Consider the following 19,393-nt stretch of genomic DNA (forward strand, 5'->3'; position numbering starts at 1 on the left):
ATTATAGTCACTTAAGTGCTAGAGGAAAGTGCCAGAGGGACACTCAAAAAACATACTGCACTGTACAGTGGCAAAGCTTCCTGCAAGATCCCCTCTCGTCAGCAGAAATCAAAATGTCTTGTAAATTGTGTTGCACATTTCTTTAAGCCCCTGCAGAGATTTCACTTTACAGTGGCCTCCTCGGCACATAGGCATTTCAGACGTGTGTGCGCACGTGAGAGAGACAGAGTGTGAGAGTGTATATGTGAGTGTGTGAATGAGGGTGAGGGGCTATAAAGGGTTGTAAGAGGCATTAGAGAAGGAGCAGCCAAAGTATGGGTGAATTTAAAGATCCAAGTGAAACTGAAAAATTATTTTAAAAAGTCATTCATCCTGTGTCATCCCCCAATTTTTTTTCTCACTTGGGAGTGATGGCTCCGATACTGGTCTGACTCTAAGCCCAGATCTTTATGACAAACCCATCCTGTTCTTTCATGAAATGTAAACTGCACCGCAAACAACAGCAACAAACTAGGCCAGGTTCTGCTCTCAGTTACCCCAGGGGACATCCAGAGTAATGCCTTTGACAGTGGAGTCATTGGGGTAAATGACAGCAGACTATTTGATCTGATATGCAGAATAATTTATAACAAAGGGCATGATTCTCTTCTCACTTACCGTTGTTTTACTCCAGTGTAACTCCACTGACTTCAGTGGAGATATTCCTGATTTACACCAGCGTGAGATTAGAATCAGGCTGTATAACACTAAGACACACAGCTGAACATTTTCATATTGCTGGAAGCTCTCTGTGCACTGGGAACTCCTAGCATTTAAAGTGCCTCTCCTGGCTCTTCTAAGCATGGCTTCAGGGTCAATGAATTATCTTAAAGTGTTTGTTTGACTGCGGAAACCGAGTTTCAGTTTTTATCAGGACACTGATCTTAACCAAGCACAGTCAGTGCTGCCTCATCATGAAGATTAAATAACAGAGAGAGAGAGACACACATGGGAGGGGGAGAGAAGTAAAAACAACAAAGAAAAGGGTTTGAGGGAGATTTCAGTCCATAGTCTCCTTGAGTGAAAAGGGTTAAGGCGAATGCAGCCGGGGACTGAAAATTTATGTGAAAGCTCCTATGGTCTTGTGTGTCCTTGCATGTCACAGCAACCAGCTTGGCTTGCCAGATAAATACTCTCACAGGGCTGATTAACTTGTTGTCCTGCAGTCCCTTCTCCTGCTGTTCATCAATGACTGGAAAGGGAATTTTCCAGCTGATTAGCTCATTCATGGTTGGATCAGGGAAAAGGGCCTGAATTTTTAAAATGCTCCTGTATGGAGCCGACGTGGCATTTTCTTCTCAGCAGCGATGCCACAGGTGCTTGATTTTTACATAATGTGGAAAGATTTGTAAATGCTGAATTCAAGGTTTCTCAAACTTCATTGCACCGTGACACCCTTCTGACAACAAAAATTACTACATGAACCCAGGAAGGGGGACTGAAGCCTGAGCCTCGCCGCCCTGGGGCAGTGGGGCCAAAGCCGAAGCTTGAGGGCTTCAGCCCCGGGTGGAGCAAGAGGGTCTGTAACCTGAACCCTGCCGCACAGGATTGAAGCCAAAACCTGAGCCTTCGGCTTCAGCCCTACGCGGTGGGGCTTGCACTTTGGCTTCAGCCCTGGGCTCAAGCAAGCCTAATGCCAATTAGTGATTAATAAATAACAATAATGATAGTAAGACAAGTGTCTTTGTTTTGTTCCCTACAGTTTAGGACGACAATCTACCCTGCACACTCTTCTGCCCATGTTATTCCACTCCCTTTGGATTCCTCCACTGGCTTCCTCTCCTCCACTTCATCAAATTCAAGCTGATCTTCAAGGCTCTGCATCATGTCCCCTCAGGAATTCTCCGCCTTCATCCCCTGCTCACTCATCATGGCCAACTAGACATCAGCTTGTGAAAAAGGGTTTTGGTTTTGCAAAAAGCAAAAGCAAACCCAGATGTGGTTTGGGTCTGGGTCCCATTTTATCTGATGCACCAAAATGTAAGAGGTTCTGGCACTGGATTCTCTTAACAATACTTTCCAATCAGTGGCTCATGAGCCCTGCAAGGCTGTTGAAGAGCAACCCATAAGAGTGATTTCCTGCTCTCCCTTTCTGAGCAAGTGAAGTACTGGGGAAGGGATGGGAACAAGCATTAGACCTTGTGGAGGCAGGAGAGGAACAGGCATAAGGACCCAAAGGGAGTCTGTTTCCAAAATATCAATCAAAAGGAAAAAATAAAAAAGATGACCAATTTCTTTCTGGATGTGGTTTGGCAGCTTCAAATTCATCCCAAGTCATAGAAAACAAAATTATCACTTCTCTGCAAACTAATGCCTGCTCTCCTTGTGTCAAGAACCAGCTAGTCTCATGTCAATGAACAAGTTTCAGTGCAATTCTACATTTGTCAGCAAAGCTGCAGGTTCCATGCAGTGATTTCTTAGAAAAAAGTCAATCCAATAATGCTATGTGTTGTTTTTTTTAAGTCCCAGGAATTTCCTTTGGATTTAAGTAGAAATATCCTGTGTACAAGTACATGGTGATTATTAAAAACATTAAGGACTAATCTGTTGGTTGCTGATTCTCAATCAGCTCCTCTGCACTACTACTGTCATCCACTGCCAGGCCAGTGAAATCAATGGGATATTAGAATCTACACTGGTACATTCAGGAGTATGTGCGCGTACCTGGTATATTCAGCAGCACAGCAGATGCATTCTACCTGAATGTATCTGGAATATTTAGCACCAATAAGGAAATCAGAGACGGATGTATCTTTTCCACTTGGGATAACATTTTCAATAGCACCTAAGTGACTTCAGAGCCTACGTCTGACTGACTTTCAGTGAAATGTAGGCTCCTCGGGGCATATTTTAAAAGGCATTTAAATTGGAGGTAGGTGCTTTTGAAAATCCTACCAGGCACCTATCTAGATTGTTAGGTGCCCAAATCCCTTTAAATATCTGGCTCTAACTGCCTAAGTCATTTTTGAAAATCAGATTTACGTGCTTCTGAAAATTTTACGTTTGGGATTTAGTCCTTCGTAAGTCTTTTAAATGATTGTTATGCATTTATACAGCACCTACCATCTGAGGATGTCAAGGAGTTTTACAAAAAGGAAATAAGTCTCATTGGTAGGTACTATTATTATTTTCATTTTCCAGGTGGGGAAACTGAATCACAAAGGAAAAACGTAAGTGACTTGCCCAAGGTCACAGAGCAAACCAGTGTCAGGGGCAGGTACAGATCCCAGGAGGTCTGATTCCCAGTCCCTCACTCTCACCACTGGGCAACACTTCTTACATTCTCCATAATTAATCAGCACTGTGAACCAATGAAAAGGGCCCATATAACTGAATAAAAGAGGGCACAGCTTGCAAGCACAGTGTATGTCTTTATTTGTATATACAATTACTGCAACTAGGCACACACATCGGGTAACTGTATGTGCAAAAGGGCATTTATGTGCATGCAATAGCCTGATATTCATGTGCAACTGTGCATTCAAATGTGGGTACCTATTGGCACACACTTTTTTTTGATGATTTGTCCCTTAATTAAAACTAAATTCATATCCCTGAAGCATCATTCAAAGACTTGCTCTAAATTTTTCAGTAGTAACAGCTGTGAACTCAAGAGACTCAGTGATTCTCAGATGCATCCAAATCTGGAGACAAATCCTCAGGGTTCTTACCCAGCTTTTATTCTGTCCCTACTAAGGCAAATCTCCCATTGACTCCAGAGGGAGTTTTGCCTGTGTAAGGACCTCAGGATCTGTCTCACTGAGCCTTCTGGAGGTGATTGCCTTTGGCAGCACTGAGCTCATCTGATTATTTTAATCCTCAGTGGTTCAGGCAGTTTGCTCCTTTGACAGTCCAAGGATTCTAGAGGCTGAAAAGCTGTGAGGTGAGGCTGTGGTCAAGGGGTCACTGAGACTGCTATACTTTCCCTCTAGAAGCAAAATCAAAACAATCAGGCAGTAGGTGTAACATGCTCTATGAATGATTTTTTCCCTGGAGGAAACAGGGTGGGGGCATGAGGCTAGGGCTTTGAGTTTCCCTCTCCTGTCCATTCAGGGCTGTACAATTCAGGCTTTGTGGAGATACAGGGATGGATTCTGCTCTCATTCCCAGCAAGGCAGTGTGAATCTGGAGAAGTCCACTGAAGCCAACAGAATGACTTTGGATTTACACTGGGAGCGGAATGTGGCCCACAGAAGAGAATTTGCCTGTGAATGGGGGACAAGCTCAGGATGAATACTAACCCAAATTAGCTTATCTCTGGATTCCTTTTGTGACGATAGAAGATTGTCATTCACTGTAAACCCAGGATATATTCTGTGGGACAGTGTATGTGACTGTGCGCTACGCAGGCAAGATTATGAACATGATGTGATGGTTTGTTATTTTGGAAGTGACTTGCATCTCTTATTGGGTGGAGAGATGTACCATGGATCCCTGACTGAGGGTTAATTTTAGAATCACAGGCTGTCTGGCTACGTTATTTCTAAGGTATCCATCACGGCAGTGACAGACTAATTTATAGTCCTTGCACAGGCAAAACTCTCAGGGGTTAAAAACTGAACAAGAGCATCAAGATCCGACCCACAGACATTAGAGATGGAAAAGACTTTGTTGGGTTAAATGTTGTCAATCACCCCCTGTCAGTGCAGGATTGTTCCCTGGAGTGTATTGGCTGGTGTTTTGGCCTGTCTAATTTTAAATTCAACCTAGTTATTGTTGAAAAAGGTCCTTAGTATTTTTTTTTAAAGAAAAGTGGAGTATCAGCTGGTTTGGGGAGCTGAATTCATTTGATGGCTCTGGCTGAGGGTGCGGGCTCTGGGGTGGGACTGGGGATATGGGGCTCAGGAACTCCCCCCAGATCTCTCTTCATGCAGCAGCACCTGGGCTGGTGGGGAGAGGCGCCACTTCCTGCCGCAGCAGCTCCAGGGCTGGGGCCGCAGGATAGGCACCCCTCTCCTGGTCCTAGCAGGTCCAGGCCGGGGCTGGGTTCGGGCTGGGGGACGGGGACACGAGGCTGGGCTGTCCCAGCCATGACTGGGTCCAGGCTGGGCTGCCCTGGCCGCGGATGGGGCTGGGCTGGGTTGTGCCATCCTGGCTGAGGCCGCGGTGCCCCGGACTGTGGGAGGGACTCCCCAGCCGCAGCAGGTCTGGGCCACCCCAGCCGTGGCAGGTAGGGGGCTGGGCTAGGTTGGGGCTGGGCAAGGGGCACCCCTCCTCTGGTCGCAGCCGGTCCCCAGGCGGATTTCCTGAGCACCGACGCGGCGCTAAATAGGCTGCTTCGCAGCTTACAGGGAACTTAGGTCTACACTAGAGACCTTCCAGTGGCACAGCTGTATGATGCAGCTGTGCCGCTGTAAGATCTCTCATGTAGCCACTCTATACTGATGGGAGAGTGCTCTCCCGTTGACGTAATTAACCCCCCACACACACAATGAGCGGCAGTAGCTATGCCAGCGAGAGAAGCTCTCCCACCAACTTAGCGCTGTGCATACTACCACTTATGCCGGAGAAACTTATGTCGATGAGGGGTGTGTTTTTTGCACATCCCTGAGTGACATAAGTTTTGCCGAAATAAGTGGTAGTGTAGACATGGCCTAAGTCCCTGTTTGCATTTATTTATTTTCCTTTTTAGAAATCTTCTCTCATCCATAGAGCCCTGCGCGGATACAAAATTTGTATCTGCATCCAATCCACGATCTGTAAAAATGGTCCAGGGATATAAAGTGAATTTCTGCAGATTTTCAGGACTCTACTCATTCAAACAGCAGTAACAACATTGTGTGATTTAGTGACTAGTCCCACACACAGAATAGCAAAGAGTCAAAGGATCAGATTTTCAAAAGAACTCAGCATGTTGGGTGCTGAGAACTTTTAAGAATCTGGCCCAAAGTGAATGATTCATGAAAAAGCAAGGGCTGCAGATTTATACTGTTCATTTAACAATTACAAACTGCTAAGAGATTTGGAAAATCTGTTCACAGATGAGTCACAAGCAGAGAAGAAGGTTAAATCTGCAATGAATATTATTCTCAAAGAACAATTTGACTGGCTGTGACTCAACAGTTGCAGGAAGCCTTTCATACTGTTTTTATAAGGAAAGAACTATATAGGATAAAGTTGCAATGTATTGGTCATATCTGCCTTCCTTCTTTAATGAATTACATGAGTTCCAGAGAGTTCCACAAAGGGAGGAAGGGTATGAAGGGACATGAATGGAAAGCCATCAGATCGCTGAGGTCAAGTCTGGAAGAGCGAATGGAAAGTCTAATATATGGCCGAGGTCCTTGTATAAAGGTAACAAGCAAGGGGAATCTCTGTCTCAATGAGCTTGAAAGAGGCTCAGAGTGCTAGCGCCAAAGAAATATTCAATTTAAAATGTAAAAGCTTAGCTCTGAGGTCCAATAAATTGATTGCTAAAGGCCAATTTTATTTAAATTCGCTTCAGTTTAAATTTCAGAAGCTTGACTACGCCAAGTCTCTGTTATTAGGAGCTGTAATTTGGATAAAGGCGATTTTCTGCACTCACCGGTGGCGCTCTAGCAAGTCAGCTGCCATTTCATAAATGTACCACAACAGCCTAGTAAAAGCTAAATGAACGATAAGGTATTGTTACATTTATTTTATTGCTTAAATCCAGGCATCCCCAGGTGCGTGGAAATCAAGGCACTGCTCCAGGTTGAACAGTAATAAAGAACCAAGGGACAAAGCCTGCTGAAATAACCAGGAAAGCTGAACATGTATGTTGGAAGAACCCCACACACGAACAATTCTTTACTCTGTTACAAGATACACAGACACACAAAGCTGTGTCAACTGCAAGAAAACCGGAGATAAACTGATGAAAGGTGTTGGACTGACCGCCCTGGAAACTGAAGTCCTCTTTTCAGCTGTAGAACAGGTACAGCTCAGTGTTAGTTTCCCCCACAATGCCTGCTCCTCAGTCTAGAGGGACCACTTCCAGAATGGAGAGGGCAGACTAGACTCCATCTCAACAAAAATGTTTATGCCTTCTGCTGCAGCTGCTAACAAAGGTGCTAGTTGGGGCCAACAGGTTATGTAATGGTGACACTTATCTACTAGAAGCAGGACTGAGACCACAGAACCACTTTTCACAGCTCACTGAATAGCCTCTCAATGTAACCACTTTCAGTCACTACCTGGAGACACCATGTGATCAAGCACACATTTGCGAACTAGCAACTGCTCAGTTCTAACCCTGGCTCTGCTACCAGCTCTCTGCATGCTCTTGGGTAAGTCACTTCACCAACCTTAGCGTCAGTTTCCCCATTTGTGAAGAGAGGGCAAGAATACTTACTTACCTACCTCACAGGGGTGTTAATCAGTGCTGCACAAATGCTAAGTAGTCTTGATACTAACTGGAGAGAGATTAAAATGGTGACCAGCTCTGTATCCCATCACCAATCCAGACAGAAGCATTTTCAGAACTTGTGAGCTTGCTAGTGTCTAGAAGTCATTACTCCTGTGCATTTACACACAGCTTTTTATTTCCAAATCTCAATGCTCTTTAAAAAGTGCAGGAACATTATCTTCATTTTACACAAGGGGAAACTGATGCACAGAGTGAGGAAGAGACTTTCTGAAGGCCACACAGCAAGTCAGTGACAGAGCCAGGAGCAGAGCCTCAGTCTCCTGAGTCCCAGCCCCACAGCTGACCCCATATATATTCCAGTAAAGTATTCTAAAACCAATGGCATCTGATCAACACAGGAAATTTCTCCAGGAAAAGGCAGAAAATAATAACAGTAATGCAGCCAACTTACAAAATCATACGAAATAACAAAGCCCAATGTGCCTTACATTCATCTTTAGTGAGTCCTCACAATCAGAGTAATTGGAGACACACATGTATTTCTCAGTGCACCAATAACACTTCCATTTGGTCGAGAGGCAACTGGTACATCTGAAATGCATAAAAAGCAGGTGCACTTAATTTTTAAAGGCCGTGCAGATTTCAGCCCCCTCTGCAGAGCCCAATGTCAGTGTCAGGTTATAGTTCTTCACATAACTGTAGACTCTGTGTTCTCTGTTTTATGGTCCCTAGGACAAATCCATTCAGAGAAGGCTCTGGTCATTCTATCCCTCCTTTTATTGTCAGGGCTATGCTGAGGCCCAAAGCTCTTGAGGCTGTTCGCCTGATTCTGAATCAGGCTGGCCCTTGGTGGGGAATGACTTCTCCACAAACAGTTAAAGGTGTCAGTTCCATTAATTGGCTCACACAGTCAAAGCTTCTGGACCACAGAGTGACTTTAGGCAGCCAGCGAGTATTTGAGCCCCTCTCCCATTTTTAAAAATATGTCTTTTAAACCCTGTAAATTGTCCCATTAAGTCAGGTGATGCTAACTTTTCTGGTGGCTTTTTCAATGGCTTTGCGTAGAGGCTGTGGAACCCTACACTGACTGGGTCATTGGGTCACATCATTATACCCTGTAAATATGCAGAGAGTTCCATGGGTTGAAACCAGCACCAACAAACCATTATATCCAATGAGAGATACATGGCTATTCCCAAGCAGTTCTGGAAATGCATGGGATGGGACTCAGCGTGTCAAATGCATGGATTATTTGTCTGACTGTTTCTGTTGTTTAACCCCCCTTAGAACCAAAAGACAAACATACCCAGTCTGAAGGCATTCAGTAGAGAGTTGGGAGCCAAGTATACCTGGCTTCTCTTCAGTCCCCTCTTCTCCTTCTAGCCTATCTGGCTCCCTGCTCCTAACTCCCTCCTCTCTCTCCAATGAGGTTCCTCTGGCTTTCTTAGTCCTCTTCTGGACCCTCCCACAATCACTGTAGCCCCACCCCATCCAGCACCCCACAGCCACATGCTGCTGGTCCATATCACTGCACAGAGCTGCTCTGGGCTCCAGGCCAGTTTGTTTGCACCCCAGACTTCACCTCCTGCTGTGATTCCCCCTCATACCCTGCTGGTTTCCAGCTTGAGGAAGTGGTCAGAAACTGCCAGTGGAATATGTCATAAGGTCAGCCACGAGATGATGGGCTTGTTTCTGGGGGATGTGGGAGAAGGAGGGGGTGATGACAGGGCCATTTGGGAATCTGAAGGCATGAGTACAGATCTGTCCTCACTTCCCTGCAGCCAGAAACCCTCCCTCTCCTTGGCACAGCAGCCTTCAGATACCTCCACTAAACCCTTGGAAACTGTCCAGTCCCTAAGGTACGACGCTTACAAGGTCTCCTGATACTATGGTGATGGATTCTCTATAAATACTATAGATTAGATTAAATGCAGTATACTGATTAGATATATTCGATGCACACACAGATTAGCATGTAAGTGCTAAAGAGTTGGAGATTAGCCAGCACCCTAAGGGTTAACACAAAAAACTTTCAAATAAAAATATTGTTCATGTTTTTAAAAAAAATTAAATACAAAAAAGATAAGCCAGGCTTCATCGAAATGTCCAGATGGCCTGAGATGCTGCTAGGACCTTCCTGTATAAATCCCTGGCAATCATCATCCTCAATCCCGCCAAATCCTGCCCAGGACTCAAACAGTCCCGCTGGCAGGGAGGGCTGTTCCTGCTCAGTTAACCCCACAAGCAAGCACCCTCAAATGATGCACGCACACCATTTTGAATTGCTCAATTTACATCTGTTCCCCTGGCACAAAGATTTGGAAGTTTCAATCACCAGGTTCTAAAGTGAGACACAGCAGAGCAAGCTACTGTTTGTCAACACCCTGCCTTCTCTCCCAACTCTGACCTCCCCCCAAACTGCTTTGGTTGCTGTAGTTTATGAAAGGTGAGATCACTTACGCTGTTTTGGGGTAAATATTTCCAGTTCTTTTGCAATCATAAATGGTGAAATTGGCCCAGACAATATTTTTGCCGTTGACCCGTATTGCAGTTTGAACAATCACATGGTCTGAAACAAGCAAGCCAAAGAATATTGGATCAAAAGAGAGTTTCTATTTTTGCTCAATCTTAGAGGGCAAGACAAAACTTCTGAGTAAACAATATCCCAGCTGCTGAAATTTTTTCTCTGGGGTTTCCTCTGGGTTGCCTCTCAGAGTTCATATATTCCTCCTCATTTAGCCCCCCTAACTTTAAATCCCTTCCCCCCCAAAGTTAAATTAGTGTCTTTGCCTACACAAAGTGCTAAGTTGTATTTTTAAATTTGTTAATTAAATCAGGTTAGTCAATATGTTTTAAAACCTCAGTCATTTTCTCAGTGTGGACAAACCAACTGAAAATGGTGAAAAGTCCCGTTTTTGGCTACCACCATTTGTAAACTACATTTCTCCTGCTGTTTGCTTAATTACTTAATTTTTTGAAATCTTATGATAAACACCCCTGGGATGAGACTCAAAGCCTCTTCCAAGAAGTGCATAAAAAATCAAAAGATAGGCTTCCAGAAATTGGCTTGGACATTACCATAAACAATAATACAAAGCAGTTCAATCACTACCATTCTTCCTACAGCTGGGGAGAATATCAATGACATCTTTTAAAACTGCCTAATATGAGTGGGATTTTCAAAAGTGCTCAGAGTGTTGGCCTAACTTTGCTCCCATTGAAGCCAATGATTAAACTTCAGTGGAGCAGTTAGACCAATGGTGAAAACTTGTGAAAATCCCACCCTGAAGTCTAGAATGTTTAGGTCAAAATTTTCAAAATTGGCTACAGATTCTGGATGCCTCACTGTACCCAGCATGAAACAATTTGGGCCTGATTTCCAAAGGCGTTGGGCGCCCACCTCCCCTGACTTCAAGTGTGACTGCAAATGTGCAGTGTCTATGAACGTCAGGTCCCAGGTATCTCATGCTGAGCATCCGATTTTGGAAGCATCCAAAGTTTGTGGGCAGGTTTGAAGATTTCAGTCTTAGTATTTTGGAAAGAGCAGCATGCAGATGGTATTAGTGTTCCTGAGCTGTCTCAGACCACACTTCACTTTTTCTTCTGGATATTTTTTCTGAAATGTATTTTTGAAAGGAAAGTAAAATAGTAATAATTAGAAATAACAATAATGCTATTAGTTATAAAGAGCTTAAACTTGTAGATTTCAGTACTTATTAAAAGAAAATTTAAAAACAAATTTTATCTAGACAACATAAGCAAAACCCAATAAGTTACATACCTGAACTGGTTTTTCAATTCCACCAGTAATAATAGATGGATTCGAAAATACTGATTGACAACTCATGTTAGGACGGTAAAAAGATTTCAGGAACTTCCAGCAATGATTATAGTGTGACATTTCATATACTAGAGAAGCTGTGCAGCTGTCCTTTTTTCCAATGTTTTCTATAAATAGTATTATTTGCAAAAAAATAACCTTTAACCCCAGAATCAACACAACAATGAAGAAAATTAATTCCATAAAAGAGGTTTTGGAACGTACACTGAGCCCATTTTCCATTACATACCTTGATTGGGTGGAAACGCGGGATATTTCTCTCTTGGAAGAAAATTACAATAAATAAAAGAGTTTACATCATTTCCGGGGACTTTGGCGACAGTGTAGATATTATTTCCATAATCACAAGACATCTCCATTCCACTGAGGCTCGGGATGTTCCCATTTATTTGGATTATCATGGCCTTAAATTTGGACAAAAAGTTCAATTATTGCTATAAAAAGTGATTGACAGAGTTCGACAAGGTGATTGAAGCATATAGACTAACCAGTTCAGCAAACATGTCCACTGACAGCTGATTTTTTCAGTATCTATTTTGTCATATGCGTCATATGGTGTACAAGAAATTGCTACAGTAATACACCTTTATCACTATAGAGTTCCATTGTTTCCGTAAGTAAATATATAGGGTAAGTTCATAGTTTGACACTCAGAACTAGCCATGTGCTTTATTCAGATGGTCATCCAAACACAAAGCCAAGGTAGGAGCCCCACTACACATATCTAAACTGCTCCCTTCCATCCGGAATGTGCCACCTAGTCCACTCCACCTTAAGCATCTTACTGGTTCTATCCCCACCTTGTCTTGGAGCACACCTCTTCTCTTTACAGCAGCAGCTCCTTGTGGAACTTCAAATACCACCAGGGTGGGATTATGCCCATGAAACAACAGAAGAGAGTGGGAGTGGGGCAAACCAACTCTGGATCTGAAATTCTTGAACTTTGGGGAAATTCTAGTCGATAGCCAAACCTTCAGGCCGATGACTTCAGGCCCATAGTGAGAAGACCCTTTTGCCCCAGTAAGAAGTTCATGGGATCTTCATGCCCTCCGCCCCGCTGGGGAGAGAGGAGCCTCTCAGGAGCTCAAGGAAAGGGGGCAGGGTAGCTGCTCTAACTTACTGAAGTGTATATGAAAAAGGCCATTCGGGTTGAAGGGCTATTGGTGATTGGTGGAGAAAATATTGCTCTGCACTCCTCCAAAGGGAACTTCAAATGCATTTTTGGTGGGTTATTTTTTGCTGTGAAACTTTTTGCCTAAGCAGCTGCAGGAATTGAAGGTTTTGAAGTACGGGCTTTTGTTTTGTACATTATCTTAAAATAAGACCCCAAAGGCTAAGTTCTCTGCAGTTGTGACTCCATGGCACAGTCAATAGGATTACGCCAGAAGATCATTTGGTCCCAAGCCTCTGCTTCAAAAGAGCCAAATGAGAGTTTTCTGTGGCTTTGTGGCTAGGACAGTGTGTCCCAGCTCTGCCAGACCCAGACCCTGAACTGAACATCTCCCATGAGCTCTGGGGACGTTTGGAGATGCATCCAAACTCTGAGCCTCACACTGATCTCTAAACTTAATTAAAATACAAGTTTGCTGCTGATTCAGCACTGTGATGAAAACTAAGTACATAGTCAGTGACCCTCTTCTAACCCAGCTGTTTCCAGGCAGTGAGAAGCAGTACCAGATATGGGGACTGGTACGCTGGGTTCCCTCTCCCCACCTGTGCTGGGCACTGGTTCATTTTGCTGCCTGCTTCCCACTCAGTAACTCATTCCAACACTCTGGAGCTGATCAAAGTCTTTTAGATTAAAAAGATTTATTTGGGTGGAAAATTCCCTTTTTTCAAAACCAAAACTTTTTCCATAAAACCAATGACATTATCAAAGAGTTTAGCAAATTTTTTCATTTACCTGAAACTTGGGTTTTGGTAAAGAAACCATTTTGTTACGAATTTCAAAAATAGTTGATTTTGATATAAATGTTGATTAAAAAATTATAAAAATTTTCATGAAAAACAGATGAATTAATTTAGAACTCCAGGAAAGGGAACAACTTCAAAATTTTAATTTTTTCCCACCATTTTCTCCCCCATTGTTTTTCCCATTTTTTTAATGGGTGAAATTTTCAAAAGCATTCAAGTGACTTAGGAGGCTAAGTCCCATTTTCAATAGTGACATAAAGGCATGTCAGAGCCCAAGCCCTATTGATTTTCAATGAGACTTCGGCTCCTAAGTGCCTACGTCACTTTTGAAAATGGGACTTCCATGCTTTTGAAAATTTTGCCACAGCTCTGAAATACACAGTGGTGCTTGGGCTGCTCCAATGACCAGTTTCACCACTGAACGGGAAGCAGTGAACAGTAGTTGGTACCAGCTAGGACATATGAGGTGGGAGTCTGGCAAACTGGTATTATTGCCCCCAAAATGTTTGGAACCATTATCCTAGCTAGAGCAATGACATCTGTGGGCACCGAGAACAGATGGTGACCTGTGGCCATCGCACTTCATTAACCTGTATCCATATTAAATGTACCTTGTTGTCACTGTCAATATTAATTTCTGATGGCATGATTGTCATTGAAGGACACTGCTGCACTCCTTCACTTGCACTCGTCCAGAAATTTGGCTCAGTGGAATTAACGCATTCGTGCTGCAGAGAACACCTGAAACAAACAGAGGCACAACTGATGGTGAGATGCCTATCGAAATATTGATAAAACTGTTGTGACAATTACAAAGAAGGTCCTGTACAAATCTGTAGACTTTCTCCCATTTCTCCAACTTCTGTGTTTCAGCCTATTGTGCTACTGCTAATAGTTAATGGGTACAGTTGTCACGATATCAGCACACCACTCCTGTTAGCATCAATGGGAAATATGTGTATGTGATGGGGAGATATTAGACCGCAACGACTGAGTGCAGAACACGAGAGAAATAGCTGTATATGTACATGTGTGTTTGGCCAAAAATCCTGGACCTGATTTGGGAAGACAGAGTCTAATTTTGCGGCCTGATTTCTGGGTATGCGTTGAATTGTGCCCACAAGTAACTGCAGCTGCCAATGACGGGACTCAGCTTTCTAACTAGCTGTTTGCACTCACAGTCAAGTGATTAGATGGCTAACACCTCCTTTTTGCATTCACAATTAGCTATTGTCATAAAAAAATGCAGCTGCAATTACGTGTAAGCAAAAAGGTACACTCTCAAAACTTGAGACTGGATTGAGGCATCTTTAAAAGGATTGCCCTGTATTTGGTAAAAACTGGGAAAGATCAGGCAAAGGTTGTAAGCTAGAATGGCTGTGCAGCAAAACAGCAATCCGCTGAAACTCTGAGGAAGAGATCCAAAGACAATCACCCAGGAGAAGATACAAAAAGTTCTACCTGGTCTCCATTGTACACCATCCACAATAAGCATCAGCTGCAGCCAAGCACTCCGTACATGTTGCATACTGGTCACAGGCAGCCACCTTCACACGGGTCATCTGTGCAACAAGCAAAACCCAAGGTCACTATCATTCCCAGGTATCCAAACATTTTCAGATGCCACAAAAAAAACCCAAACTCTCTGGTATATGTGCACTTCTTGACAACGGAAAGGAAACTTGTAGTTGACACTAATGAGGTGTTGATGAGACTCACATGTGGTGAACCACTTTGAATAATAGACTAGATAATGTATTAGGAAATGTACTAAGGGGGAACAATCCTGCCTTGGCAGGGGCATGGTTTAGACTTTTCCATCACTCCAATTTATGGTTCTGTGAGTAATGGGAGCACTGTGTGCAAACAGAAGACTATATGTCTCTGTTTCTTGTTAGCCAGCATCTTCAGCATAACTGCAAGATGAGGGACAGCAATATTATTAAAATATAAAACCCTTTTGATGGTTCAGATGGGACCAGTTTTTGTCACCATTTCACCGCACATTACCTGGGTCATGATCAGTGTGAAAATCTCAAGATTTCATACTTGCCAGACCCGTTCTAGAAGGGAGTGAACAATGTTTGTCTATTTATGAAGTGACCAGAATTTACCTAGGAATACAAAATCATTCACATGTAGGGAAATATGACTCCTGGGATAGCACATAGGTCAGCAGTACCTCTGGTGAGTTGCTCTGTAAGAACCACTTGGAAGGGGAGAATGCTGTCACTTGTATGCTTTCTTTCCTAGGTTTTTAAACACCTGGAAAAGAAGACTGAGTGGAACTTGATAATTTAGAGTCTGACAATGCAAGGTGGTGAGAGCCCTCAGTTCCCAAAAGGTACTCAGCATCTCAAACAACCAGTCATCTGGGCCAGTTTCTCCTCAAACACATGCTGTGCACAGTTTCCACACATGCTGGTCAAGATTCCCAAAATGTAAATTCCATTGGCAAAAGGAACTGATCTGGCCCAATTTAAAGGAAAGGGCCAAACTATCTGATCTGAAGTATTGTACATGGGGTTTTAGTCCGCCCAGGATAAAGTTCATAGCAGGTGTCTTTTTGTGCTCCTAAGTGTTTGTGAGGCATTTAAGGGGTCTGAGATATTAGCTAGACAGGCACCCTGGGAGAGTTCCATGAAATGATAATGGCCAGTCTGCAGGGAATTACAGCTGGAAAATATAAATACAACATACAAAAGTAGTAGTTGTGTGTCTGTTTCAACAAATTAAAATATAATTCAGGACAGACCACCAGGGCTTGGAGCAAGAACTGAACTCTACTCCTCCTCAGTTGTTCACTTAACAGAAGGCAAGGAGAGACCATTTGTTTCTTCCTGCTGTGGAATTTTCAGGCTTCTCCAAAGACAGAGCCTTGCATGCTGCATAGTGCCCTCCTATGAGATGAAGTGTGTGAATTTGTAGGTACAGTGAAACCTGCCCTGAGGACCAGCTCTAACAGGCAAACCTTTTTCTTGAGTGACCCTTTAAAAGTATCCCCAACATTTCTAGTACAATGTTATCCAAATTTCAGATAAAGACCAACATCTACTTATTTTTGCCAGCCCTGTAGGTAATTGCTTAAGGCATGTTTCACTGTAGCTTTCACCTTTAGTTGCACAGAGATGGGTGAACCAGTTCAGATAACAGGAATCAACCTGAACCCTGGCCCCAAACTCCAAATACTCATTATGAGGTTTGAAAAAGTTTGGGTAACTTTTTATTCATTTTCACTAAAAGTGAAGCTGACATGAATCATGCATCCAACCCCGCTGAAACTTGGGAAAGTTCAGATCCAGAACTAAACTTTGCAGCTGGGTCTGGTCTCAGTAATGGGTCAACACAAACCTCCAAATCCAAATACCCTCAAATTTGGTGACATTTGGATCTGAACTTTGAGGCTATGACCTATCTCTAGTTTTTATGTCCCTCTGCATTTCCAAGTTCTGTTCAGAAGTGCCAGGACCAAAACTTTAGACAGAAGGCTATTCTCAAAATATTTCTAGCTTGGCCAGAAGGAAATGGTACCAGAAATCTTGCAAAGAAGTTTGTTCCTGTGAGACTTCCAGCCTAGCTATGTAGACCCAAAAGGTATGGATGGTTCTGAAAAGGTTTGATCTAAACTTTGGAGTGATTCCTAACCTTTACAAGTCTGTGCATTACTGGTATTAAAATAATATTTCTCCTCCTCTTTTCCCTAAGCCAATGCTGTTTGCAAATATCAGACAAATGCACTTTGCCAAATGTATGGAGAACAGAAGTCCTACCTGATAGGATGTCATGAGATAGAGGTAGCTGGAATCAGAAGGATCAAACTGCATGATAGGATGAACGGATTCCCCATACGCCACTGAAACTGACTTCCTGCTAATAATCTTCATGTCACTGTTCAGATTAATCTATAGTGAGAAAGAACCATCTGTTGAGATCAAACATTGTTATGGGAGAGATGTTTTTCTCATTCTTTTTATAAACTCAGAAGTAAAATGGTAACTAATAATGCCTTATATTTTAACATCAGCTTTTATCCCAAAGTGCTCCATAAACTGCACAAACACAGCACCACTAAAATGCAGCCACTGCTGGGGTGGAGGGAAGCAACTCTGCTTGCAACACAGAACACTTGTGAGGGGAAGGGAAATACTGGTTGGTGAAGGGCAAACCCCGTCTCTAATGGGAAATGCTATGGGATCTTTTGACAGGATCTCCATTTTTAATGTCTCAGGCCAAAGACTCCTACTTAGCAAGCTGCATGGAACTCCCTTTTTCTGCCATGAAAGGGTGAAGATCCTGCCACGGCAATGACTTACAGGGCCTAATTCCGATCTCACACTGGTGTTATGTCAGTCTAATTCAGAACATCTCCGTGGAGTTACTCCTGATTTAAACCAGCATAAATAAAATAAAAATTAGGTCTTCAGACATATACAGGCAAATTAATTGTTATCATTATTATCATCATCATCATATTGGAAAATTATTTTATTTCCAAATCTTTATTAAAACAGTTATGCTCAGAAAAGTGTTATTTGTATGACAGCAGCATTCAGAGGCCCAACTCAGGTTGAGGCCCCATTGTCCTAGGCACTGTAGATATACTTTGCAAGCTACTAACTAAATAGATAAGAAACATGGAAGAGAAGAAATATTATCATCTCCATTTTACACATGGGGTTGAGAAAGATTAAGGACTTCCTGAAGTCACACTAGAATTCTACAGATAGGAACTTAACCCAGATATCCTGACTCTCAGTTCGGTGCCTTAACCACAAGACCATCCTTCCTCTCTTCCAGCTAGTTTTCCCCCTGTTCCTACAAGCTTGGCTGTTCCTAGTGTTTTTCTTCACAAGACATCTCTTTCTGAGGGTCCTGGTGCCTCAGAGGCCTTGCTACACTAGCCTTTTTGCCCTTAAAAAATTCCCACCATTGCTACGCACTGCTGTAGCTCCACCAATGAAAGCAGTGGCAGGAGCCCCAGTACAGACAAGGCTGCCAACAGTGTTACCATTGTGTAACCCTCAGAGCAGGGCTGGGTGACATGGTGGTAATAATGCTGATAGACAGCAGTCTAGTTAGCTAGTCTAGAGCTTCCCCTATTGCAGCTATACTGGTGTTAGCAACTGAGGGAAATTTTTAGGGAAAGGGATAGTGTAGATACAGCCATGGGTAGCTCTTATGCTTTTGGACTGGAGCTGACTAGACCTAACCTGGTCTAACTTCTGAGTAATTCAGCAAAAATACCTGTGCATCTGTGTACTGGGTTCCAGCACCTGACATCAGGATGACTCAGCAGAAAATCCCTGTATCCCCAGGGAGGGTGCTAGGCTCTGCCATACTTTTACACTACACTGTAAGCTTAGCAGCTTTGAAAGCATTATTTAACAACTCTCAATTGTGGTGCAAATAATGGCCCCTATGATATGCCATTCTGCAGTATGTCTGATTCCCCATGTGACTGGCAGCCATCATTGCTGCTGGGGGAGCTGGTCAAACACGACTTCTGCCCTCCTGCCATCTTTTCTTGGACAGCAAAGATCTGAATTATAACCCACACAAAGTATTCCGTATGCCATGCCAAGTAACAAAGAGCCCTGAAGGTAAAAAGGCTTCTGGTTACGCAGCTGTGTTGCAGAATTAAATTATAGCTATCCGAGCAAATTATCCCAGTCAAGGGTAGTCAGAAGCCTCTCTCTAATGGACGTTCAGCAGATAAGGCTGCTTTCTCTGATATGATAATGGAAGCAGAACTGTTAATACTGTGTGAACGGGAGCTGCATGTGGGATGTGTCTTCACCCTTGGCCCTGTGCACCTGGCTATGATGTCAATTGCCTATCACCCTGTTGGATTACCTCCCCCTCTAGGCAAAAAAGAAACCAGGGAGCTTCTTTGAGATCTTTCCCACTTTTCTGCCAGGAGCACTTGGAAGCAATGAGAGAAATTGGATTCATTTTCTCTTCTCCAAGTATTTTGATCCAATATTCCAAATTATGTACTATTAGCTCCGGGCTGAGATAAAGCAGATTCCAGCCATGTCTCTCCTAGATGGTCTTTTTCTACTCTGTGGGCTTACTGATGCAGGGACTTTAGTGGACTGCTGTGATTGGCTGGAACGTAAACCTTCCTTTGGCAAACTCTAAGCATTGAGGTTATTGAAACCTTGGCCCTGCACCTTGGCTCTTGACTGAGGCTAGTACGTTGCCCTACATTGCCTTCAGTGCATTGTTTCAACAGAGATACAATATTATATGCATGGATTCAGACCTGC

At 43.2% G+C, this 19,393-nt stretch overlaps 1 protein-coding gene across 1 annotated transcript in view; it reads right to left on the reverse strand.

Moving 5' to 3' along the window:
• The window catches only part of PLXND1 (plexin D1), a 122,734-nt gene that overhangs the window by 69,438 nt on the left and 33,903 nt on the right, over positions 1–19,393 (reverse strand). The window contains exons 3-8 of the mRNA XM_077822615.1: positions 16,895–17,026; positions 14,586–14,686; positions 13,736–13,865; positions 11,440–11,614; positions 9,830–9,938; positions 7,858–7,960 (exon numbers count right to left, since the gene is read on the reverse strand). Coding sequence (XP_077678741.1) covers positions 7,858–7,960; positions 9,830–9,938; positions 11,440–11,614; positions 13,736–13,865; positions 14,586–14,686; positions 16,895–17,026 — 750 coding nt within the window. The remainder of the gene's footprint in view (positions 1–7,857; positions 7,961–9,829; positions 9,939–11,439; positions 11,615–13,735; positions 13,866–14,585; positions 14,687–16,894; positions 17,027–19,393) is intronic.

Source organism: Eretmochelys imbricata, chromosome 7, assembly GCF_965152235.1.
Source record: "Eretmochelys imbricata isolate rEreImb1 chromosome 7, rEreImb1.hap1, whole genome shotgun sequence".
Classification (NCBI taxonomy): Eukaryota; Metazoa; Chordata; order Testudines; family Cheloniidae; genus Eretmochelys; species Eretmochelys imbricata.